The 25,636-nt window shown below is 40.6% G+C and overlaps 1 protein-coding gene across 1 annotated transcript in view; it reads left to right on the top strand.

The window, feature by feature from the left end:
* EPHA4 (EPH receptor A4) overlaps positions 1-25,339 on the top strand; it is a gene marked incomplete at both ends in the record, with an annotated part of 141,904 nt that extends 116,565 nt beyond the window's left edge. Inside the window, 9 exons of the mRNA XM_084250467.1 lie at positions 8,612-8,670; positions 10,359-10,472; positions 10,711-10,896; positions 15,220-15,281; positions 15,699-15,908; positions 17,779-17,928; positions 21,370-21,563; positions 24,739-24,894; positions 25,225-25,339. Of these exons, the coding sequence (XP_084106593.1) occupies positions 8,612-8,670; positions 10,359-10,472; positions 10,711-10,896; positions 15,220-15,281; positions 15,699-15,908; positions 17,779-17,928; positions 21,370-21,563; positions 24,739-24,894; positions 25,225-25,339 (1,246 nt within the window). The remainder of the gene's footprint in view (positions 1-8,611; positions 8,671-10,358; positions 10,473-10,710; positions 10,897-15,219; positions 15,282-15,698; positions 15,909-17,778; positions 17,929-21,369; positions 21,564-24,738; positions 24,895-25,224) is intronic.
* Between the last annotated feature and the right edge of the window lie 297 nt (positions 25,340-25,636).

Here is a 25,636-nt window from a genome sequence, read left to right as displayed (position 1 = left end):
GTCACCCTGCTCTCCCTTCAGTTTGTGTTATAATTAGGCAGATGACGATTTAATTTACCTGCATGGTCCCAGTTGTCACATGTATTAATATCATGCCTCCATTCTTTCTCCAAAATGTCCTGGTGTATCAATGTCAGCTATGGTATGATTGCCTTAACACGGTCTAGAACCCCCTCATTGTATGTGGACATCCACCTTTGTCATTGTCTTCATTGTTTTTGGTGTAAAGTTGATAAATAGGTGTGTTTGATTGGAGCAGTGAGTTCTATCTTGATGGAGTTCAATCTACCCCAAAGTCATCCCTGTTGCTGTAATATGCACATATAGGGACATACCGATGCCCGCTGCACCCCAAATGATAAGTATATCTCAACCTTTGGAAACTTCATGTTGTCCTGAATAGAATCTGAATTCCCAGTGTTCTTTCCTGTTCTGACATTTGATTTTGGAACTCAAATCAAAACAGACCTCTTTCTTGTCCATAACAATTTGACTTTGTGTGTTATATTTCCCAGGCGCATAAATACATGTGGTGCTTTATGCATTAAGTAGTGCGGAGCAGGGAATAGGATGAGGGAGTAGATAGAAATTATAGGAAGTCCTCATTAAATGGCGATAGTTTCTTGAAACTGTGAGTTGTTTAAGTAAAAAAAAAAAAAAAAGAATTTACTGGATTATATAATTGGTAAACCAAGAATAAATTTTATTTATTTTTTATTTACGTATTTTATTTAGATTTTGAAGCTACCTTTAAATGAAATGGTGTGTAATGAAATCAAGGCCCTCAATGACATGATTTCCTTCAACAATTGTTTTTTTTTTTTTTTTTCCTGCTCACTGATATTTTCATTATAATGTTCAGCAGTGTTGAACAAAACCTTATTTGAGGATCTGCTAAAAAAAATACATAGGCTTTTGTTTTCATTATCATGGATTTCTGCATTTGGAAATTTTAGTGTTGAGAGATACCTTTCTTATTGAAAAATACAGATTTTTAAAAGTCTGCAATGAGAGGGAAATATTAATTACCTTCACCTCAAAAACTCAGTTGCCTCCAGCCCAGGCTCACATAGTGGGTGCTAAAGCCACACTAAGAATCCTTGTTCATAAAGGTCGTTTGTCCTGGGACTCCCCCTTCTCTTGGGCAACACTCTCTGCTTCCAGTCCAGCTTTCCTTCTGACTCACTTTCTTTCTTGATTTTTAAGTCACCTTAAATACAGTAGTCAGACTGGAGTAATTAGAAATAAGTCGCCACATCATAAATTTCTTTTGGATGTTCTGCTTTGAAGAAAAGGAAGGAAAGCACATGAAAATGTAATGCACGAAGACAAGTTTATTAAAAGCCATAGCTATAGAAAGTAGCATCGCAAGCTAGATGACTTAATTTCCTTTCTGCTTTTATTGATCACTTTATTATTTAAGGCAGGATTGATAGCAGGATGCATCGGATTTCCAATTATGAGTCCCCACCTTAGAGAATTGAGCCTGTCAAGTTACCCAGCGATGATTCCTGTCCTTTCTCCCCCATTAAAAAAAAAATGTCACTTCCCAAGGCTGATAAACACGGCTTGGTGATTGGTCCTCAATGGATCACTTTTTAGAAAATGAAATGTCAACCCCTTGCCCTTCTATTGATTCTTCCTTAGTGTCGGCCATAAAGCTGTCATGGGAAAGGCTGCCTGAGCCAGGTAGCTGGCGGGCTCTGCAGCGGCCGATGCACACTCAGCTGATTCTTCTCTGTGTGCAGCCTGTGTGCTGTCATGTTGGACTGCGCATGTTTCAGTGGGACAAGAGCAGGTGAAGAGAGGCGACAGATAGGAAGGACAGAAGTCTGGTTCAGCAAGAGTACAAATGAAAGGTGGCAAATCGTACCCCTCTACCCCAAATAATCTTGCCATACTGGCCAGCAGACCAAGAAAGCAACAGATAAAACATTATGTCCTGGAAAACGGGGCTCTTCTCTCGGTGCCACTGAGCACAGATGGCAGAATGGATCCTAGAAATGGATCCTTTATTGGGTGATGATTCCCTTCTGCTGAATCCAACTGGCATGGGAGAATTTTTATTTCTTTTTAATTTCCTTTTAAAGATTTATTTTATTTATATATGCATGTAAGAAGTGGGGTATAGGACCCTTTATTGGGTGATGATTCCCTTCCAGTGAATCCAGCTGCAAGGGAGGATTTTTAAAGAAGTAGATGGACAGGGACCCCACACCACGAGCAAAGTTTCAGTATTTCTGATTACCTTAAAGACAAAGTCTGTTGGATGCTAATTTGTCTTTTAAGGAAGAGGAAATGGCCTCAGGCTCACAGCTGGTATCTTGCTGGAATTTTTTTATAGCTATTGTTTCATTGATTTCATTATATTCACTTTATACTGGGGAGCCTAAGCTTTAGGCAAGCTGGAATTTTTTTTTTTCCAGTGAGCAGACACACTCTTTTCTTTTGGCCAATTTGAATGTGTAAATATGTATCAATCTCAAGGAAAGATGCAGGCTACTAAAATTTGTAAACTATATCTACGGAAAAGGATACCTTATACAAAGAACATTGACTTGGATGTATTTTTTTTTTTTATTTTAGATTTATTTATTCATTCACAAAAGAAACGGGGTACAGGCCAGATGCACGGGATGGTGAGAGGATTCACCAGAGACAGAGTGGGGAACAGAACAGGCAAATTAACTGAAATACACTGCTGAGGGGGAGCAGCAGGTGAGACAGGAGAGGTCTGCCGCACCATGTGGGACCCTCGCAGGCTGGCAGGATCGAATTAGTGCTGCAGAGACTGCAGGCAGCTTCATAGCGCAGAGCTCAACCGCCTGTGCCACCAGGGGAGGCCTGACTTGGATGTATTTTTAACACGCCTGATCTCATCTGATCTCGGAAGCTAAGCAGGGTCAGGCTGGGTTAATACTTGCATGGGAGACTTGGGATATATTTTTAAAAGTCTAAAAGTTTTGGGCCTCCCCTGGTGGCTCAGGCAGTTGAGCGCAGTGCTGTGAGGCTGTCCACAGCCTCTGCAGCGCCGGTTCGATCCTGCCGGCGGACGAGGGTTCCACATGGCGCGGCAGACCTCTCCTGTCTTGCCCGCTGCTCCCCTCAGTGGTGTATTTCAGTTAATTTGCCTGTTCTGTTCCCCGCTCTGTCTCTGGTGAATCATCGCACCCTCCCATGCATCTGGCCTGTACCCTGGTTCTTGTATAAATAAATAAATAAACTTTATAAAAGTAAGTCTAAAAGTTTTAGCCACCCACATAATGTTAAGCCAATTAATTTGCCTTTTTATAGGCATATTTGATCAGTGTCTTCCTTGCCACTGGCATGTAATTTCAGAATTATGTGAGCTTTCAGAGCACATACCTATACTCAATACCCGAGCTGTTTAAGGTACCTGGGTGAAGCTGTCCCTGGAGATCTTACCCCAAAGCACTTGCTCACGTGGTCTCAGTCTCGCACCTCTAAGTCTCCTTTTCCTCTGGGTGCGTGTGATCTCCAATAGGTGGCCACTTTATTGCTTTGTAAAGTCAATTTGGAGAAGACTGTCAGCGATGACATCATACAATGCAATGTGAGGTCATAACCTTCAAACTAGTGATTGGGACTGTTAATTTCTCTTGTGCCCCCCCTTTATTGATTTCATCAGGTTATCTCCATAGTTTTCATTCACGTTGCTTTAAGTTAATGTGTCTTCCCCCAATTTTTTTTTTTATCCTTTTAGTGTGATAAACACTTCTCAGAAAGAACTAGAATACAAAGAGCCTCTCTTTTCTGATGGACAGTTTGAGGTTCAGAGACAGGTATTACCTGACAACGACGCGGGAGCAGCTTTTACACCAATTGCTGGCAGCTGCTGGCGGTACTGGGTTTCCATTTGTGTAAGGGTGGTAAAGCACCCCTTTCACCTGAATTAAAGAAAAACAGTGACTTGACTTTAGGGGAGAAAATGAGGTGACTGTGTCAAAATTTGTGAAGGAGCGATGCAGATAGCTCAGGATTAGGAAACGTACCGATGTGCCATCCTACGTATTAGGGACTGGAGACATGGAGAGAAGGTGAAATGATCAGCAAAAGCAGTTCACACAGAGAGTCAGTCACCAGATCAGGCAGGCGACCTGGAGTTCTCCTGACTTCCAATGGCATGGAGAAGGTACACGACTCCTGAACAGTAAAAACTGACCAATGTCAAAAACGAATGTCGACAGTTTTAGAAACGACCCCAAATGGCATCACCAGCAGTGCCGTCCTGGTGATGTGGTAATCTGTGAATGAAGGTGCAAGTCTAATGCACAATATAAAGTCAGACTTTTTCAAGTTGGTTGTGCCTCCTTGTGAAGGTTAAGATTTTCTACTTTGGTGCTGACTCTTTTTATAATGTTAAAACAGTTACCACACGGTCTATGCTGTCTTCCCTGGTGTCCTAATTGGAATATTATGATCCCATAAGAATGAATACACTTAAATGGTAGCCTAAATTGGCTCTGATGAAGTCATGTAAATTCATACAATTAGGGGGCAGATGGTACAGAGGGAACATTTCTAAACAACTTTCATGCAATCGTATGGTTCAATTCCAACCATTGCAAAATGTTGCGCGTGGAGAACATTTAGACATCATTTGGTGTGAGAACAATGACAGCTTAAGCTAGGGGAGAAAGAAAGATGATGTCTATGAATCTTCACGGGCGGTGCTGTGGGTACTGGAATGGATCCTGCTAAAGTCATGCTGGTTATTATCTCACTTTACCTCCTGGACTCTGCACTTCAGCTGAATATATTACTTATCTTTTACTAATTAGTTTTGGAGCAGTGAGCCACATCAAATCAAATCTATCCACTGATCAGGGAAGTTCGTATTTTAATAAAAGGAAGGTTGCACCGGGCCCTGCCACGCTCCCCCTGCGTGGATTGTTTGTTTATTGGGTGGTCAAGTCATGCCAGGAAGAACGCCAAGGTCGGGAGGGCAGGTTGGGGGCTCCTGCTGCTGTGCAGTAATTTGGGTTAATCCCCTGCCTGGCCTCCCTTTCACAGAGGGGAGGGCTGGCTCCCACTGCTTCAAAGGATCCCGGGAAGAGGGGCCCCTATTCCATCCCTCCTGCCCTTGAAAGGTTCCCTGTGTCCTTCTGGAACATTTGCTGACAAGCCCCTCCCTGCTTCCTTCATCAGCTGGCCCACCTCTCAGTAATTAGCAAATCCCCCACTAAGGTTTCCTTCTGTCACTCTGTGATGTGCCAGGGCTACCAATCAAGAGTGAGAACGCCTTAGGCTGTGTGGCACCCTCCAGGCTGGCTGGCCAGCGATTAAGCTTCAATGGGCTTTCTTTCCTGGGACAATAACATGGACCTTGTCCTACCCTAGGCAAGGAGACTGGGTCATCAGGTGACAAAGGCTGAGCAGGACTCAGGCATTTTAGCCCTCAAGGTGTTATTTAAAACCTACCAGGCTGCAATTAGCCTTTGAACAGTTGCAGTTGAGAGCTGTTTCTTTTTCAGCATCCTTGGTCTCGGATAGGGCCCTCTCCTCCAAAATAAGACTCCAAGGAAAGACATTTCTTTAGAAATACATGGCGCTCATTTCACTCCTCCTGCTAAGTTAGTCTGAGGGTGGGCTGGGCAGGCCAGCCAGGAATGAAGGAGGCCTGCACCCAAGGTGCTTGATGCAAAGCAGAAGCCCTCTCTCCCCGCACCCGGAGACCTGAGTTTCTCTTGGTTTATACTACAGGCTTTGACTCACTCGCTGACAATTTAAAGTTGAAACCAAAGCTCTCTGACTCTGCAGACTCTACATTTGTTTCTTTCTTAGAGTGTTAGGGGGAAAAGGATGTCCCAAAGCTAATTCCATATAGACTTTGTGGACTCCACCCCCACCCTAGGTCAAAGTCAAAGACACTGGGAACTCCAAATCCCATCCCCACCAAAGGAAGGTGGCTGGGATCTGAGGGTGGGGTTAAGCAGCCAGGTGGATAGAAAAGGCAGACACGTGGGCTTTGGGGGACCCCATTTTGGCTCTCCGCCATCTCGCAGCGTCCGGCCAGCTCTGAGAGTGACTTTGGGTTTCCAGGTCATCGGATCGGGTAGGACGCATTAAAGACTTTATTTCCCTATTTTTTCCCTGAGTTGTACATTTTCCTTATTTCCTTTTCTCTTGTAAATAAACCTTTTATTAACCTTTTGTGTGTGTGTGTAGTAGAGTATTCATAAGTCCCTTTAAAGCGCGGGTGAGGACCCACAGCCAGGAGCCCGTTTTAATATCGGGGTTGCTCTATAACAAGAGGAAGGAAATTCACATCAGCATTGGACATCTAAAGTGGTTTAAAAGATATACTAGTAATTTTAGATAATGCTTTTAGGACCTCTGATAAAATATAATCTCCCAGGCTAGCAGGACCTATAACACCCTTGGGACCTGGCCACGTGTTTCCCTGACATAAAATGACATAAAATGTTGTCAAATAAATGTTGTCAAATAAAATGTTGTTTTAGTCATTCTGGATCTACCCCCTTTCATTTAAAAGGAGGGAAAAGAGGATGGGAAGGGATTACATCTTTTGTAGAAACATGTTGTTTCTGGGTGTTTAAACCGGGTTCGTTTCTTTGAAGCAATGGTTTTAGAAGTAGTAGGCTCCACCTGCAGTGAATTGATTGATATAAAATCTAATATTACTTATAATTCACTCATACCAGAGATCATCCTGTAGCTACATCCCCTCTATGAGAGGCATGCGAGAGAGTAAGCCGGGTCCAGGCAGACACATCCCTGGACTGGCTCAGAGTGCCCCTGCCTCTGTTTCCTCCTCTGAACAATGGAACTTAGTGTGTGTCTGTGTGGTTGCTTTCACAGGCTGTTGTAAAGATGCAATTAAATTAATAGACATGAAGGCCCTTTGAAAAGTTAAATGAAAAGTAAAATGCGAAGTAAAATGCAAGCTATTATTTGGGACTGAATTTCATGCACTTTGCCTTTAACAGTACTAACCAGGGCTGTGTTTACAAAGTTGGTTCCTGCTTTGCAAACAGTGAAGGGAGGAGATAATATATGTGATGAGAGCATTTTGAAAAGTTAACTGCAGTGTAAAAGTGCAAGGTATTATTATTTGCAAGGGAATTATACACACGGAGGAACATCTGTAGGCTCTAGGATTGGATTGCTGAGCTGGTTCCTGCACTGCTGACAGTTAGGAGAGGAATGTGGGGGAGAAGCCAGGAGCATGTGACTGTGACTGGACCATCTCACCACATGGTTCCTTTGAGTGCTCGGCTGTCCCCTCTTTTCCATGGTCATCCTGCTCTTCGATGGGACCCACTGCACGGTCACACTGTGGTCCTCAGGGAGTCTTCCCTCGCCTCAGAGCTTCAGTTTCCTCATGTGTAGGAGTCTTGACGTAGCTCATCTTTAAGATGCTAAGAAAAGACAAAATGAGTATAAGCCAATGTAAATTATACATTTCCCACAGAAACATAATTGGACATATAATTTGGTTTCAATCCCAAACTTTAGAGAACTGTGCTTGGTTTTCCTGTTTCATTTGTGTGTGTGTGAGTGTGTGTGTATGAGAGAGAGAGAGAGAGAGAGAGAGAGAGAGAGAGAGAGAGAGATAGTTGATCCTTGAACAACACAGGTTTGAACTGAGTTGGTCCACTTATACCACATATATACAGCTTTTTTTCTCTCTGCGGGTCCTACGTTCACAAGTTCAGCCAACTATTGATGTCAGTGATTACATCTGTGGATGCAGAATCAGCAGATATAAACTCATGGATAGAGACTAGTGACACTTCAGTTTTCAACTGTGTGGGGGTTTGCGCCCATAACCCCAGCAGCTTTTCAATGGTCAATCGCTATGTGTACTCTGTGTGCGTGCACATGTATGTGCATTCAGCGTATCAGGATTTCGGATTCCCAAAGGCTTTCATAACGAAGTCAGAGCCCAGTCCACTAGGATCTCAGAGCAGAATGCTAACTGACCATCCACCATTTTTTGCAAAGAGAATTAGTCTACAAATGGAAACTTCTCATTTTCACACTTGCAAATTTTCTACCAAGTCCTATGTAATAATGTAATCCAGTACAAAACAAATATTTACTTTTTAAATTTTCATTAATAATTTAGGAATTTGTATGCAGCAGCTGAAACCAATAACTACCAAGCTGTTGTTTTAAGAATATCATGTAATATGATAATGACTTTTTTTGTAGGAGTGTTTATTGTGGCTTAGCAACAAGACTGATTATTAGCTACTGCAGCCTGAACATTATTGCCTTTTGATTCATCCAGAATTCACCTTTGGAAGCATTTTAATGCAGAATATAAATGGGAAAACTAGCCAATAATCTTAGATGTATTTCTTTTAAGGATTTGAAAATACAACAATTATAAAATGTTTGTCTTTTCAACCCAGTTTAATATCTTAGTTAAGAGAAGAGACTCTGAGTACTGTGCAACAAGTAAAGGCAACAAGTCATTCACCTTATTTTATCAACCTCCATTTTCTCCTCTGTGAATTGGGCACAGCATAGCTGCCTGACTTATATCAGCATAGCAAAGAACTTGTCTTATGGCTTGTAAAGCTTCTGAAAATAATTTTCCTTTTAAAAATTGTTTTAATAGACGGAGTAAATACAGTAAAGCAAAACAAGAAGCAGATGAAGAGAAACATCTGAACCAAGGTACAAAGAATGGATTTAAACATAATTTTATTTTTAGAGTGTGTCTTGTGTTTTCAGTTTAGAAATGTCTAACTGTCATGCGGCTATTAATAAATACTGCATATTTATTTTAATGAAATTGTCCCAAAAATGCATTTCATGGGTGTCAATATAAAATCGGTTTGGGATTATTTAAAGTAAGGCTAGAGAGACATTTCCTTCAGATTCTTCCTTTTCCCTTAGTATGCCCTCTACCCTGAAATGATAATTGGTTTCACTGACTCATTTTTTGTAGTTTGGTGGCATGTTTTAACAGGTGATTTTTTCTTATAATTCTTTTTTGAAGAAAAGAATTAGATAGACTAACTTCAACAAGATAAAAGACTATTTCGTGGACAGTGGCCAATGATGCTCCTTCCCATCGTTTGCTAGAACTGTTTGAGATTATGGCCGTGTCCGATAGTTCCCATCCAGTGTGCTAGCTCACAGCCTGAAATGTTAATTGAACCTTAGAAGTGTTGTAGTATGAACAAAGCAGTGAATTTTAACTTTTATTTAGTTTTAACTAATTTCCATTTAATAACAAGTGGTTAGTCACTGCCCTGTAAGCTCAGGGAGGTCAAAAGAAGAGGGAAACTAGGGTAAGAAGGAAATCTAGAGAAAGATTTTCTTGGCTAGAACATATAAAATGATGAAGGCTATGAGCATCTGACCACTTCCCACTTGTGCACCTCATTTCTAAAACCGTGCTTTTTAACGTGCCTGCAGTACATATTTTTAAAAGCAAGTATAATGTATTTTTTTAAGATGAGGACAAGACCGATGCACATAAAGTATCAAAAGAAATGGACCAGCTAGTGTCCTACCCTATCAGTGCCCCAAAGTCCCAGCAGCTCAAGAAGAGAGAGGCTGTAGAAAGTACCTGGTAATTACTAATGCATCTTGTCCAGGACATGTCTAGGCTGCCTCAGATCTCGCATTCTAAGTTAAGTTTGCAAGGAACTGGTACATGATTGAACTATATGTCTTTGATTTTCTAACTATTCGCTATGAAGCTACAGCATTTTCCCTAGCTGAGGTTTCCAGGGGGAGCTTCCAAATCTTTACTTACAGCATATACTTACATACAATATATACAAGCATATGTACTTATATACAATTCTAGGTATCTTTTCAAAATTGAATGAAAGTGGAGATCCACACCATATATACTTAAATGATTAGCTGATTTAAAAATCAGTTGCCTGATTTTTCATCACATACTTAATTGGTTTAGATATTGGGCAAAAGGCAACACCACAGACAAATAGCCAACTGAAAATGAAATTTCCTGTTGTCTTCCCTAAGGGTGGTTAGCCGGAGATGGTGGCTAGGACGTGAGGACGATATTCAGCTAACACATTTCAAATTTCCTCATAGAGATTCACCTTTCCTCCATGGGAAGGGTTGTTTTTAAAATTTCATTCCTACAGTGTGAAAGACATTTTAGGAAGGAGCCGAAGCCTCTTAAGTAGCTAACAATTCTTTGTTTACCCACTAATGAAAAGCAGAGCAAGCATTTAACCATTTTCGTATGTCAATGCTAAATATTTTTCTTATGCTAAGAGAACTTTCCCTAGGTTGAGTAGGTTTAGTTCCAGACAACTTAAGCTTATTCATGATTCCTGAGAAGTGTTCAGCCAGCCAACCCCCTTCTGTCTATTACTTAGGTGTCAGAACTTATGTGGATCCTTTTACATATGAAGACCCCAACCAAGCAGTTCGAGAATTTGCCAAAGAAATCGACGCCTCCTGCATTAAGATTGAAAAAGTCATAGGAGTCGGTAGGTGTCTGAGTGTCTATCTAATAAGCTTATTCGTGGATTTTCAGTCTGTAGATGTGGATTATTTACATGCATAGGATTGTATTGCATGTATGTACATAGCTATTGCGTGAAATTTCTTTGAACTATCTAAAATGCTAGTGCCATGCATAGCACAGTAGAAGCTCCCAAGGGTTAGCTTTTACTTTTTGATCTTGAATGTCTCTGGTCCATAGTAGATCCTTTTTCTCTCCAAAAGGTGAATTTGGGGAAGTGTGTAGTGGACGTCTCAAAGTACCTGGCAAGAGAGAGATCTGTGTGGCCATCAAGACTCTGAAAGCTGGCTATACCGACAAACAGAGGAGGGACTTCCTGAGCGAGGCCAGCATCATGGGGCAGTTTGACCATCCGAACATAATTCACTTGGAAGGCGTCGTCACCAAATGTACGTGGGTCCCTCTCTTTGCAAAGCCAAGTAAGAAGTTACTGGCAAATTGAACACACATTTTCTTTCCAGGGAAATGACAGATGGAGCAGACCCACTGATTGCTAATAGGAGAAAATCAGTATAGGACAAGTCATTAATCTTGTAGTCAGCTCTAAATGGGTCTATGGTTTAGGGTGATACCTGATTTCCAAGACAGCTTGTGTGAGATTTTAGGGAAATTAATATTGCAGATTTGGGGCTTGCCTCACCATCTTTCAAATCTTTGTTAGACCAAACGGATTGTCACAGGGTAGGCTCAAGCAGATGGTAAGCAAAATAAATTTTAAGTACTTTTCGTATACAACTAAACCTCACCACATCTTGTTTGAAGCCTCACTTCCAGACTCAGGGAGAAAATCTTGGGGATCTTTATTATATCAGGGGATATGCTTGTCTGCTCTGCCTGATTTATGACTGTTGCAGTTCAGCATCTATTTATGGTAACACCTGGTGAACCTTCCACTTTTAGTCCATTAGCACTCGCTGAGCCTGTGAACCGCGCTTCAGTTAAAATATGACACAGCTCAACAGATGCATTTTGTGAAGCAAACCCTGAATGCATCTGTAAGGCTAAGATCAGCTTATAAAGTGTTGCATGGACAGTACAGCTGAAGTGGATGCTGTTGAAGGGGCTCTGTTCCAGAAGCTATAGTACCTACTGCAGTGCTGCAGGTCAAAGAGCCTGTGAACCTGGCCTGAGGCTCTGTCTTCAGCATGGCCACAGTGCCTCTTATTGGACTGAAGGTACCTGTAATAAGCATCTTCAGTCAAGAACTAGAGCATCTGCTCCAGGGAGTAAAGGATGCAGCAGATAGTTCAAGAGTAGACATTGGACATGAGGCTGGCAGAGTGCAGGGAGCAGGTCACTAAGACACCTGCAAGTCATCCCTTGATATCCTCCATAGTTTCTTTGAGACTGCTATCTTTAAGCTGAGCAACTCTTAATAAAAGCAAGTCCTTGAGTGATATGTTGTACAAAGTACGCTGGGATTTTCTTTCATATCAATGTTGGTTATAATAAAAGTTTATTGACTAAAGCAGCATTAATCAAGGATCTGCTATGCAGAATCTTTAAGAAGAGAAAATGTGAAGTTTACTAAAAACTAATCCTAAGGGTGAGTGCACCCATCCCTGGTTGCAAATCTGTGCATAACTTTTGACTCCACCCAAAATTATGTCAGTCATCTTTGGGATCCACTAGCTATTGTTTCAGGATCCAGGATCCTCCATCCCCACCAAGCTCTGTGGATGCTCAAGTCTTTTAGAGTCCAGCCTCCATGTCTGTGAGCTTCACGTTCCCCATTTCCGCCAGCTGACATCCAAGGATGTGGAACCTGTGGAAATGGAGGCCCAGCTGGTTATTTATTGAAAAAAAAAAAATCACAGAGTGCAAACCCATGCTGTTTAATGCCTATTGTGCTCACAGATTCAGTGATCCTCAAACTCAAACATACATCAGAATTTTGGAAAACTTGTTAGAACAGTGCTCTGGGCAAAGTCATCAAGGGTTTGATTTGGCAGGTGGATGGGCCCCAGGGGTTTCCTTTTCCAAACAGGTTACTGAGCTGCAGTTCTGGGGGCCACACTTAGAGAACCTGTGGCGTGCCACCTTACAGCCCCCCTGTCAAGGACGTGCCCTTGACTGGTTGCTCAGTCTTTTGGTTTCCTCATCTGAAAAATAGAGCTAAAATAAAACTTTCCTTACAGAGTTATTTAGATGAAATATTGAGTGTGTTTAGTACAAAGCTTGGCAAATTAGAAAAAATAAAACCTCTTAAGTGTTAACTGGTATTATGATGTCTTAAGAAATGCATCTTCCCCCATCTTCAGAATCCTTCAAATAAGAAAGCTTGGTGGTTAGGATATGTAATTTTCCATCTAAGGTGAAGGCTATAATTAGCATAGAATAGCTTCATTTGCTTTTTAAGATTAGTTGTACAGACAGGATATTTTTCTGTTGCCTGTGGCCTCAGGGCTGCCCAGATCCCTTCCCTTCTTTAATTAAAAGATAACATTCCCTTTAAATACTTCTGCAGGTCCATTTTCTCAAAAAGAGGCTCTGTTCAGCTTGGGGTGTTTTTCCTGCCTCAGACAGTGATTTTCATAGCACCTCAGCAGAAGGGAGAAGAAACAGGGGATCTTTGTATTAAAGTCCCACCGTGCCTCTAAAACCCGTAGCTATTACAGCTGTAACTGTTATAAACGACTGGATGCATTTGCATAATGCAGTTGTCACTGAATTAAAATGATTTAAAATTTCCACCAGAGAACCTGTTCCCTTCCCCCACCTGCCCCTCCCCACTGCCTCCCTGCCTGTTCCCGGGAAGAAGCCCCCGCCACCACCCGCGAGCCCAGCCTGAGCCCGTTTTATCAGCCCTTCTGCTCATGGAGACATCCATCTTTATTTCTCCTGTACAGCTTCTAACAATTCTGACAAATGAACACTTTGAATAAACAGAAAGAGGAATGTAGAAAATTGGTGAGGATGTGCCCACACTCCAACTCGGAAAGCGTGAGGGTGAAGAGGTGGAATGAATTGGGTGGATGCATTACCTGCAGCCACTTGAGTAACTTTTGAGATTGGCAGGGAGACCATAAGTCCTCTCCCCCAGCCCCACTCTTGTGCGTCTTTTACTCTCTTCCACCCACCTCCAGGGGGATCTGGTGAGAAGCAAGGAGGCGTTCATCTACTGCCAAGGGTCACCCTTTCTCATTAGTTGACAAAGTAGCTTTTGATTGAGGTGGGTTAATTAAAACTCATTTAGATGCATTTGTTCCTGGGATGACTGTGGTCGCAGATGGAGAGGGTAATGAATTGGAGAGCTAAGAGCTTCCTATTTCTATTGATGGAGGATGGAAAGGTGTTCAGAGACCACCCCCTCCAGCCAAAGCTGCAAGTGGTTTGTTTTACTCATTCTTTGGTCTACACAGTGGTTCCTGCTGCTTCTGCCAACTCTCACTCATCACTTGAAAATAAAATCTCTATGGTATTATTTCCTAATCCAGAATTTTTGCCTCAGAAAGAGTTCTCAGACAAGGTACCAAAAATGCAATTAAAGAACAAATTGATACATTGGGCTTCATGAGAATGAAAGACTTCTGTTTTCCCAAATGTTTGCCTCCGAAATAAAGACTTGTACCCTCATCTGCTCAGAAACAGTCTATTCTGAAAGGGTCTCCTGGGTGGGAAGAATCTGTTTAGAATAACTATGGGGACTTTCCAGAAGGTACATACCTTAGTCCGTTTTCTCTGTCTGGTCCATAAGTACAGCAAAGAAAGTGAATATTTTTTGATTTATCAGACATTTTATTTTCCTCTCAGGGAATCTTTTATGGCCTTTTTACTTTAGCCCTTCCCTTAGTAAAATATTGAGGATTTATGTCATACCCCCACCCCTCCCGGAAATAAGGAATTCAGATCTTGAGTCCATTGCCATCCATTAAGAAACTAAAAGGTGGGTCTTATTTCCTGAGGTCCTCACAAAGAAAAGTAAAGTGAAATGAAAGTGTTGTTTCCCTTCCCCCATACCTTAAAATCTTTTTGATCCCTTGGCTGAAAAGAGGAGGAGGAGAGTAAGAAGTTTCTAGTGTGGGATTTCAATGAGTGTCTCAGATGAAATAACTTTCTGGAAATTCGCTGTGGTGGTTGTGTTGCTGATGAGGTTGGAACTTTAAAGAAGCAAAATAAGTTCATTTATAGATGAGAAAACAGGGAAGGAGGGATCCAGCCCTGGTCCTGAGCAAGACCAGTGGGAATGAAGTTGACATTATTCTTGTCTGAGCTTTAACATGAGCAGGGAGCATCCAGCCCAAGTACTGAGGCCTGAAACTGGGGTTTCTCTAAATTTCGTAACAAAGTTTTTCCGTCCACGGACACTGTAATCAGCACACAAGTGTCTCTTCTAGGGACAAAATTCATGAATTAGCCTAGTGATTTTTTTTTTTCGCCTTTAAACAGGCCTGCCTGTTTATCTTCCTTCCCTTTTGCTTGAGAGAGCAATTATCCATTCATGTACCCCTGGGTACGAGAGGCCACTTTAGTTAAAGACCTTGTCAACAAGCCACCCAAAGGGTTAACCTTCCAGATGGAATTTAAACCTACTCGTCCTTTTAATATTTCATCGCTAGCTCCCCACAGCTGAGGCATAAGCTTGGCTTGTTTTAATTAAATTAGATCACACAAGACAGGTGTCTTGGCAGTAAAATTGTGCGCAGCCCATTTTTATCTCATTAACTGCAGTGCTCATCAAGGGTTTGTGTTTTTCTTTCTGGAAACTCTAGGTAAACCAGTAATGATCATAACCGAGTACATGGAGAATGGCTCCTTGGATGCATTCCTCAGGGTATGTGCCTACTTTGTATTAAAGTCAAATTTTCTATTAAACCCAAGGCTGTTGGGTTTAGAAAATTTAGACTCTGCCTATTATGGACTTTTTTTAATTGGGGGAAAGGAAGAGGACAAACAGGGAAGCATGTGACTTAGTAACCCACATTCAGTAAGGGTGGGATCTGTAGCAAGAGGCTGTTGGAGCTATGGATTCATTATTGCTGGATAATGTCCATTTATCCCAGGAAGCACACCCTGCTCCAAGAACACACACCACTAATGAATTAGTGACTTTGGTCAGAAAAGCCCGGAAATAATATTGAGTTTCATTGCATACCGGATACAGATATCGAAAAAGATCCAAGTAATGAATGTGCAGGGAAAATCAATTTGGCCTGATGCTAATAAGACCTGCCTGTTCCCTTCTCTGCAGAAGAATGACGGCAGGTTCACCGTCATTCAGCTGGTGGGCATGCTTCGTGGCATTGGGTCTGGGATGAAGTATTTATCGGATATGAGCTATGTGCATCGAGATCTGGCTGCACGGAACATTCTGGTAAATAGCAACTTGGTCTGCAAAGTATCTGATTTCGGCATGTCCCGAGTGCTTGAAGACGATCCAGAAGCTGCTTACACCACCAGGGTAAGGAAGATTCTCTGGATTTGACTCTGATGAAAGTATTCCTCTCTTCTCATTTTCATGCTTAAGCCTTTTATGATTTTACCAATTTCCTCACCCTTCATCTATGTAGCATTTGTAATTTGTATTTCTAAGTGATTTTATCCAGGCTCTGGATGTGTGATCACTTTCCAACGTCTTCAAACTAAAACTTGACTTACTGAATTTTTTTCACTTTGAATCTGTCTTCTCTCTTGCTGTTCTTGGTTCTTTCTCTTCCTTCCTGTTTTATATTTTCTGTTTGGTTCCTTTCTATTATTTTTTTTTAAAGGCCTTATTTTAAATGAGATGCAACAATGTTGCTCCTTGGTTGACTACTGAATCTGAGGATGTATATAAGGATTTATGAAACATTTGCACTATGCCAGGTTTTCTGGTATGTGACGAGCTTCATTTTATATCTGGCAGATAAGCTGGGATTAGGGCACAGTTAAGAGTTAGCAGAATGCCATTAATGGCTATGCTATCTAAACTGGACAATCTGAATTAAGATACTAATGGAGAATCATAACTGATATTAGCCATTAGAGTTGACACTGCTAAAATCAACATGAAGCAGCTACCAGCCATTTTTCTCCTTGACTTGACCATTTGTTTCTGGCAGTCTTAGCATTGGAGTTTCCTGTTGGCTGTGTTTTATTATTATTTTTTTCCTTCTTCTTATAGTGTTTAGTTTCTTGGACTCTGGTTTTGATTCTTACACATCCTCTTTTGAATTCCATGTCCATTCATTTAGGAAAGGATGCATCTTTGGGAATGCTAAAGATCCTTTATTTTTCCCTACTAGTTGAAGAGAAGACAGTTAAGGGAGATTTCTGGAATGATACATTTACATATATAAAGCCTTAGCCAAATATTTAAGGAAGGCAGAAGGCAGCCCAAGTGTCCTGTAATAGGCAGACAAATCATTTACTGGGCTTTTAAACGGCACCAATTGTGATCACTGCCATTTCCATCCATTTGTTGTCCTGTTAAGTAGTCCTTATAATTCAAAGAAACTTTTAAATAGTCCTCTTGAACTGCTTAAGGATCTGAATTCAAGTTAAATTAAAATTTCCCCAGGTGGATCCCAAGGAAAATTTGAAACTTGATTAAAAACACCTTGCACATAAGCATATTCAAACAAGGCATTGGAAGCAAACATACAAACACAGAAGATGCTTAAGACTTTTCCTGGGTAACATTCAATTGCTTTCCCATTTTTGCTGGTGTTGTTTTTAAAAAGTAAATAATATCCAAAGTCCTGCCCTTACTCCATTAAAGTCAATACTGAATCCAGCATCTGGTATTATTTAGCTTCCTCTATGACTACTGAGTCTATTCTTGCTCTACCAGGCATGATTCTCATGCCATACAAGGTGAGGTGGCAGAGGATTGGATCGAAATTTTCATATTTAACTTCCTTAGTTCATGATTTCTGAAGCAATATTAAGTATTGCCTTTGTGTTTCTGGGTGAAAGAAAACAAGTCAAATGACTATCAGCTGCACCTCCATTGATATACATGTATTAACGTACATATTTGTAAAACCCAAGGTTGCCTTACTTCTACAATACTGCCTTAAGCAGAGTTCAGATAACAGGTAATTTTTTTTCTTTTTATAAAAAAATGACTGAGCAGATGACTTCTTCACTTCCCTGTGACTAAAGAAAACATGTGAAAAGAACACTCAACCTGGGAGACTGCATTGTAAAATAAACAAACCTCATTATTGTTTGGAGAGCTGTCTCAGGAAGACTGTCGTCCTGCTTGGCAAATAGCAATAACATTCAGAAACTAAAATGGCACATCACTCTTGTACTTAGGGAATAACTTATGGCTTAAACGTTCCTAGGGTGGCAAGATTCCCATCCGGTGGACTGCGCCAGAAGCAATTGCCTATCGTAAATTCACATCAGCAAGTGATGTATGGAGCTATGGAATCGTTATGTGGGAAGTGATGTCGTATGGAGAGAGACCCTATTGGGATATGTCCAATCAAGACGTAAGTCTTTTTGTTCTGAAATATATGTCTCTACATTGAGATTCAGGATGTCTCACATTAGTGTATGATGGAGTGAGGAGTGAGCTTGAAATGATGCATTAAACATCAGCTCCTTAGCACAGATGTGTCTAAGAATCTAGTTAAACCTATAGTCCTGGATTTCAAGGACCAAAATTACATGGTCTAAATGGTATAGTTTAGAGAGGGAGATAGGAAGATAGTTAGATGCACAGGCTGATAGATTAGTGATTGGAATAGTGTTTTTACCTGGTGCACTTTCAAACTCATACTGAAACAAAACTAAATTTTGAATTTTAAGAAAATGCAATGAAATTAAAAAAAACAAATTTCACTTATGATAAAATTGACATGAAAGGCTTACTAGAAGAAAACTAGGGAATGTTTTAAGGCTGGCATTGCTGTAATTAGAGCTTGCCCCTGAGAACTCTAAAGTAAAGCTTCACTAAATGACCCTTTGTAAATTATGCACATCCCTTTAAATGTACCATCTGGACCACTTCATAAGGGAGTATCCACAATGCCTGCAATTTCAGAAAAGCATTCAATAATGACACCAATAAGATTCCAGAGTAATAGAATTTAATTACAAACATCTCCAGTGAGATGGAAAAAACCCTAGACCAGAGTGTCTTCCTAGAACTCTTATGAGCTAATTTTGGAAAGATTTTAGTTAGTTTTAGAAGGATTAGAACTCAGATCAAAATCAAATGGCCACTTGGGCTGTCCTAATTTTTTAATTTAATATGTGAACTAGAATATTAGCATAGTGTTTACAAATGCAGGATCTCCAGTTTATCAGTAAAAATTATTTTTCAGAAAACATTTTCTTTAAAATTTTTTTTCTGATGTAGACTTATTTGATCATCTGGCTTGAAACAGCAAGAAGTTGTGAAGAGACCTTGCTGATGCCTTGATGATGAAGAACCAGGCACCTTTAAGAATTAGGATGCTGGTTGTTTTATTAATAAAAGAATGTTGAGAGCCATAGAGAAGCTTCTATACTCCATGTCTAGTGGACCAAAAAGAATTCTCTAATCATATTAGGAGGAAAGGTAGTATTGCCATTGCAGTAACTGTAAATTATAAAGGAAGGTTCACAGCCGATGGGAGGAAAGACATAATTGATAGATAATTACAGCCTGGAAGAAGGTTGTAAAGTGAAAGAGGTGTGATCTGTTGTTGGGTGTAACTACACTGTGTAGACAACTTCACGTAACTTCTTGCAGCCACATTTGGTTTCAGGTTAGAGACACTCAGATGGACAATGACAAGCAAAGTAAATAAGCAAGGAGTACATGCATTTACTTATTTAATTCTTACATACTTAGATTTTTCTTTATTTCAGTTAAGACTCGTGGCCAAGTGTTGTAAGAGTAAAATAAAGATGTCAGTTTTCCTGCCTTAAGTATTTTCAGACATAATTTTGACAGTTTCTATATTACTCGAAGATAATTTTTGTTGTCTTAAACTTTCAGTCGCCTGGCTTTATCTATGAGAAAGTATCTGAAGGCATTTCTCCCCCACAAATAATATTGATCTATAGTTCATGAGCGTTTGTCTCTGTGCTGGGCTCTGTAGGACAGGAATCAATAGAAATGTAACTGGAGAATTTCACGAATAGCATCAATTTGGCATATGGTGAATGGAGTTAAAGTAACTGTTGAAAATATGTCAAACTTAACAAGTTTTTGTTTGTTTTAATGCTCGCCTCCCCCCCTCCCCCAAACATTGATCAATAAACTGAAAAAATATGCTTTGTTAGCCCACAAGGCTCCTTCCAAGCTGGCATTGGGTAGGAAACTAAGGAAAAAGTATTAAGCCGCCTGAGGGATGATAACAAATTGTGTTACCCTGGCATCAGCCCAGTTTTGCTCGCATTTTCATCAACTCTATGTAAAATTTTTCAGCAAGTCTAGAGTCAACACCATGTACCTGGAAAGACAAAAGAAGGGATCAAACTGACCCAGTAAAATTGTCAGAAAGAAATAGAAAAATGCTCAGTAAGAGAGCATAGAGAAGTGTCCTATAGAAGGGTTAGATAATACTAATACAATAGAACAGTGGCAGAGATACATGAGAACAAAATGATCAGAGGATTAAATAGATCACGAGATGATGGAGAGACAGTAGACAGTAGCTGGTCAAAAGGACGAGTCATTCTGGTACGTGAAAACTAGACCCAATTCACCTATTTGCTTTTTGAAGGTCAACTGTTGATCAGTAAGTGAATCCACCTGGCTGGAGGTTACTGCAGTCACTGGCTATCTCCCCAGCAATTACCATTTGGTTAAGAAAGGGAAAAGGAACTGATATTAAAGAAGAAACTTTTAAAAATCCCCAAACAAAAGCATCTCCAGAATCTCATAGATACCCATAAACAAAACTTGAATGTCAAGAAATGATGAGGTCATTCTCCTTTTTACATTTGGCATGTCCTCCCATATTACATTATAGGATTCACACTTGAAGAAGAGGGATTTAGAGAAAATCCAAGAATAAAAGTATTGTAATACCTGTGAAAATAGGTTTTAAAAATTAGAATTAGGAGAAAGACAAGCAAATGAGTTACTTATGTTTTATTAAGCAGGGAAACTTCTGGACAATACAGCATTTATTATCTATCATTGGAACTTCTTTCTTAGATGTATAAGTGGCCCCTTTGAAATATAAATACCTAAAATATTTACTAAATTTTTTTACTAATAATGTTTTAAGTCTGTTTATTTAAATCTTTGAGCAGGGTTAATTAACAGCCAACCGAGACCAAGCAAAAGATTAAAAGTTGCTATATTCATTTATTTTGTTCTTCAAAAGTATAAATGGCTAGGTATCCTGAGAGGCCAAGCAGGTGCTTTTTCAGAGACAGGCAGTGTCACTGGATTGAGAGGTCTGGAGGTGAGCTCCACTGCTGACCAAGAAGACACTTGGTCAAAGTGTCCACAGTTGTCAGAAAAAGGGGAATTGCAATGCTGTCAAGTGGCTTCCAGCTCAGAAGCAGCTGTTACCTGCTTCCTAAGGAAGGTCTTGAGCACTAGGATTGGGTTTCTTTCACTAAGAATGTTCGCTGATGCTAAATAGCAGAACATGGAAGATCACGACTGTGTGATCTCTGAGACCACACCAGCACCAGGTTGCTGACCTAATTGGGTTCTCGCCACCATGAAGATTGACACATCTTCAGTTGCAGGCTCAGACTGGCAGAGCCTGCCATCTGACAACACCTCAGAGCAACACCTGGCTCCCCTTCCCTGCTGCCAGCGAAACTGAGGTCCAGCTCTGGCGTCTCTGCAGGGGTTGGAGGAGTTCCCATGCTCCAGCCTGCTGGCAGCTTAGCGTACAGGGAACATGCAGCCTGTGGGGGCAAACCTCTAGCAACAGCTTGCCTGGCAGCTTCACATACCTTTCTGTTTTCTTCGATAGGTGATTAAAGCCATCGAGGAAGGCTATCGGCTACCCCCGCCAATGGACTGCCCCATTGCACTCCACCAGCTGATGCTAGACTGCTGGCAGAAGGAGAGAAGTGACAGGCCTAAATTTGGGCAGATTGTCAACATGTTGGACAAACTCATCCGCAACCCCAACAGCTTGAAGAGAACGGGGACCGAGAGCTCCAGGTCAGCCATGCTTGCTTAATAGTGATGGATGAAAGGCTGTATTGGAGATGGCAGGCAAGCGGAGCTCACTTTAATTCCTGCCTTTTAGTCAGAGGCCACATCATAGCTCTCTACAACTTGGGTGGCTTCTTTCTCAATTAGCAGAGTATTTATGGTAGTCGTATTTGCCACTTTGAAAAGCCCAAGATTGGGTTCTGTGTAGTACTATGAAAAGAAACTGGTTGGGGACAGAAAGAAATAGCCAAAAACATGTTTTATGATGCTGGACTTGATTGTTAAGAAAAGGGATGAAATGCACTTTTGTGAGATATTCAGGTTACTAAAGGCTATCTTTTAAAAGGGAAAGGTGACTTATAAAGTGTTAATTGTATTAAGAGATTCATTTGGTTTCAGCTCTTAAAGTTTCTATTTTCTTTCAAGTCTTTCAAGAGTAGAAGGAAACAGGGCCAAGATGGAAACTGATCAAGTGCAGATGAATGTTTGAGAAGGGTTTTTAAACCAAAGGCACAGAACCACTTGTAAAAGAGGTAGTTATTTCGTTTGAAAGGGCAAAATGAAGAAACGTATCAGTCCAAAAGGAAGACAGAGATACGGCAAGCCCTAGACTTCAATAGGAACTTTTCTACATAGACACTGGGTGTAAGTTTCAGGATCCCTAGATACCAGCCCCTTCTGAAATTATTTAAAAAGACAGGTACAATAAGGCTAGCTGAATCAGACCTGCATGAGATCTACTCATCTCGAAAGCAGAGCTGCTCAAAGGCTTTTTTCTTTTATCGTGACTCTGAGTTAAAATTAGGAAGACATTTTCCCATGATATCCATGCCCTTCCCATCTTGAGCAATACCATTCCGTTCTTTCTCCTGCAACTTAGCCTACAGGTCACTGAAGAAGGAATATACTTGTTCCAATATATGAAAAAGAATATAGAGTACATAGCAAAGATTTGCAGAACCTTAACATTCACCACTCAACAGAGAATTTGATGGTCAAACTCTCCTGAAACCTCAATAGGCTGAATTCACATCTTACTCCTGCTACTTGGTAGCTATATGACCTTAAAAATTCAGCTAACATTTTGGGGCTCTTTATTGTTATTCTGTTTTCCAAGAGGGTGAAAATAGATGACTCTTAAAGCCCCCTTTCTAGGTGTAGCTGGCTTCTTTCTATTCCAAGGTAAACCTCCTCCAGTTTTTACATATCCATTTCCAAATCAACTCTGAAGTTCCCCAAGGCCAGTTCTTTGGTACTTGGTGCTTTCCCTGTTAGAAAGCTGCTCAGCAGCTACTATTGCATAATGTGTACTTTGCACCGACCTGCAGAACAAATTGAGTTATTGGATACACATTTTTCAATTCTGAATTTTTCTCACTGCTGGTGCTTAAGTAGCTTTGATGCTTATTACTGCTTACTGATAATGGGATGTAGTATAACATGGTATGCAACTCAGCACAAAATTAGGGACATGTCATGGTGTTCCATCAAGAATACAGAGACATCCAGAGCAAGCTTGAAGAATGACCCTTAGAGTTAATTGGAATTGAGTTGAGGATATTTTCATCCAAAGGTCGTTTTGACCTTGTCAGCTACCTAGGTGCTACGTGACACCCTATTAATGCTTTTGGCTTACAGATAGAGGTAAATGCAACTGATTGGTATTTGTCTAATAATAAGGATTACTGGTAAATCTCTACCATCAACTAGTATTTACAATTCTAGATGGTGATAGTTGTTGTTAACAATGGGTAAATAATTAAATCTTGATTATTCTTGCTACAAAATTCTGCAGAATTTTACTCAGAAATTGCATTATTTGAAATAATGGACATAGAAAGAGGTCACAAAATCAAGTTATTATCCAGACACAAAATTATTTGATAAAACAAGTTTTGGTTAAAATATTAACATAAAAAGGATGAAATTAAATCAGACTAATTTAGGTTAAATGAAAAAAAAAAGAAATTGGATTAATTCTGCTATATGGAATACTAATTGAGCCATTACATTGACTGTATTTTGTTTTTACCAGAAAAGGTTTCTTTGGGTGAAAGTTTACTAGTGATGATATAAATCTAATTGAAATGTTTATTTTCAAGTATCATAGTCTCAGGATGAAAATTGGGTCAACGTGTTAAGATCAACCCCATTCTTTAAATTTTAAGAGGGAAAAATTGCTCAGGAGAATATAACTTCAGTTTCTAGCAATGTTGCTATACAAGTAGTTACAACCGAGGTGATAAAAAATGTGCCCTGAAGGTTTACCTTCTGCTTCTGGAGTAGATAATGACAATGAGCATCATTGATAATGACAATGAGCATCATTCTTTAATAAATGCTTTCCATAAATAGATGATTTATTATATATCAGTATGCGTAGAATGACAGAATTCCTGCCTTGAATTAGAATTGGGCTTAACGGTGACCTAATATAAAACACCTGGCCTAAGAAATGCATAAACTAATAAATAAGTTAATAAGAAGTGCTTAGAATTTGTTGAAATGATTATTTAGGCGCGCCAGCAAGGGAATATGAGAAGCACATTCCACAGTCCAAACACTGATCAAAGTAGCCATTCTTCCTGCCGGTCTTGGCACACGTGCTGGTCAGACATGGGCTGATTAAAGAGGGGATTAACTCCCTGCTGTCCCAAGTTTGTTTGAATGCACTGAGCCTGCCTGCAGACCTGGCTAGAAGCATGCAGGACTTGAACTCTTGCTGTTTTCTCTGCTTCCATCAAGTCTGGCAGATTACGGGCTCACTCATACTTCACTAGGGTTTCCATAGTTGCCGGAGTAAAGTCTGCAATATTCAGTGCTGGCAGGGATGGGACTCTTTCTGCAAAGTCTGAACAGGTTCCAGCTACTAGGGCACCCCAATCTTTACCCCAGGCTAGGATGTTCAAAAGACCCACTGTGATCATTTGTGCCCTGAGAGGTCCACATAAAGCAAATGCGGGCAATGGAATTAGAACAAATAGGGGGATTGACATCTGCCTTAGCAGCTTTGTGAAATTAGGGGCAAAAAACACGATGTGATAATATTTAATGATGGGTTTTCAGCCAACGCCTGCTCTTGCTGTTACAGCTCCCCCTGTGTGTCCCAGGCAATCTGACTTGAGTCTTGCTCTCTCAACAGTAGTTCTTATCTGTCTACACTTTCCCATTCCATTTTCAGACCTAACACTGCCTTGCTGGATCCAAGCTCGCCTGAATTCTCTGCCGTGGTATCAGTGGGTGATTGGCTCCAGGCCATTAAAATGGACCGGTATAAGGATAACTTCACGGCTGCTGGTTATACCACGCTAGAGGCTGTGGTGCACATGAACCAGGAGTAAGTACTCAGCGATGTAACACGAAAGGGTAAATCTAGATTTAATAGTATTTTCCTTTTATTTTTTGCTTTGAGCTGCATAATCATCCTACTCATTAAAATAAAAAAAAAACACGGAATGCCTTTCATTTTGATTGAGTATAATTTTACACAGCCTCTATAAAGCACCTACATTGTTGCATTAAATTGCTTAATGAAACATTTTAATACACCTGCCTGTTGTGCCGTATTAATTGTGGCTGATTCAAATGTGTGTCTGCATGAAGCCCAGAAAAGAGAGGCTCAGCCCCATAACTGTTCTCTCCCTCTGTTCTCACTCCCAACCTGCAGTGACCTGGCAAGAATTGGCATCACGGCCGTCACACACCAGAATAAGATTTTGAGCAATGTCCAGGCAATGAGAACCCAAATGCAGCAGATACACGGCAGGATGGTTCCTGTCTGAGCCAGTACTGAATAAACTCAAAACTCTTGAAATTAGTTTACCTCATCCATGCACTTTAATTGAAGAACTGCACTTTTTTTACTTCGTCTTCGCCCTCTGAAATTAAAGGAAAAAAAAAATCTGCAGCGTGGCTTGGTGTACAGATTGCTGAACCCGTGGGGCTTACAGAAATGACAAGTGTCATTGGAATTCGACCTGGAACAAATTGTTTCTCAGAAGTACTTCCACCCATCACCCGTGTGTAAAATACGTGTACCTATAGGACTAGAACACCACCTTGGCGTTGATGCCGTTCTT

Source organism: Talpa europaea, assembly GCF_964194135.1.
Source record: "Talpa europaea genome assembly, chromosome: 1".
NCBI classification, from domain to species: Eukaryota; Metazoa; Chordata; class Mammalia; order Eulipotyphla; family Talpidae; genus Talpa; species Talpa europaea.
This window is presented reverse-complemented; position numbering and strand designations above follow the sequence as displayed.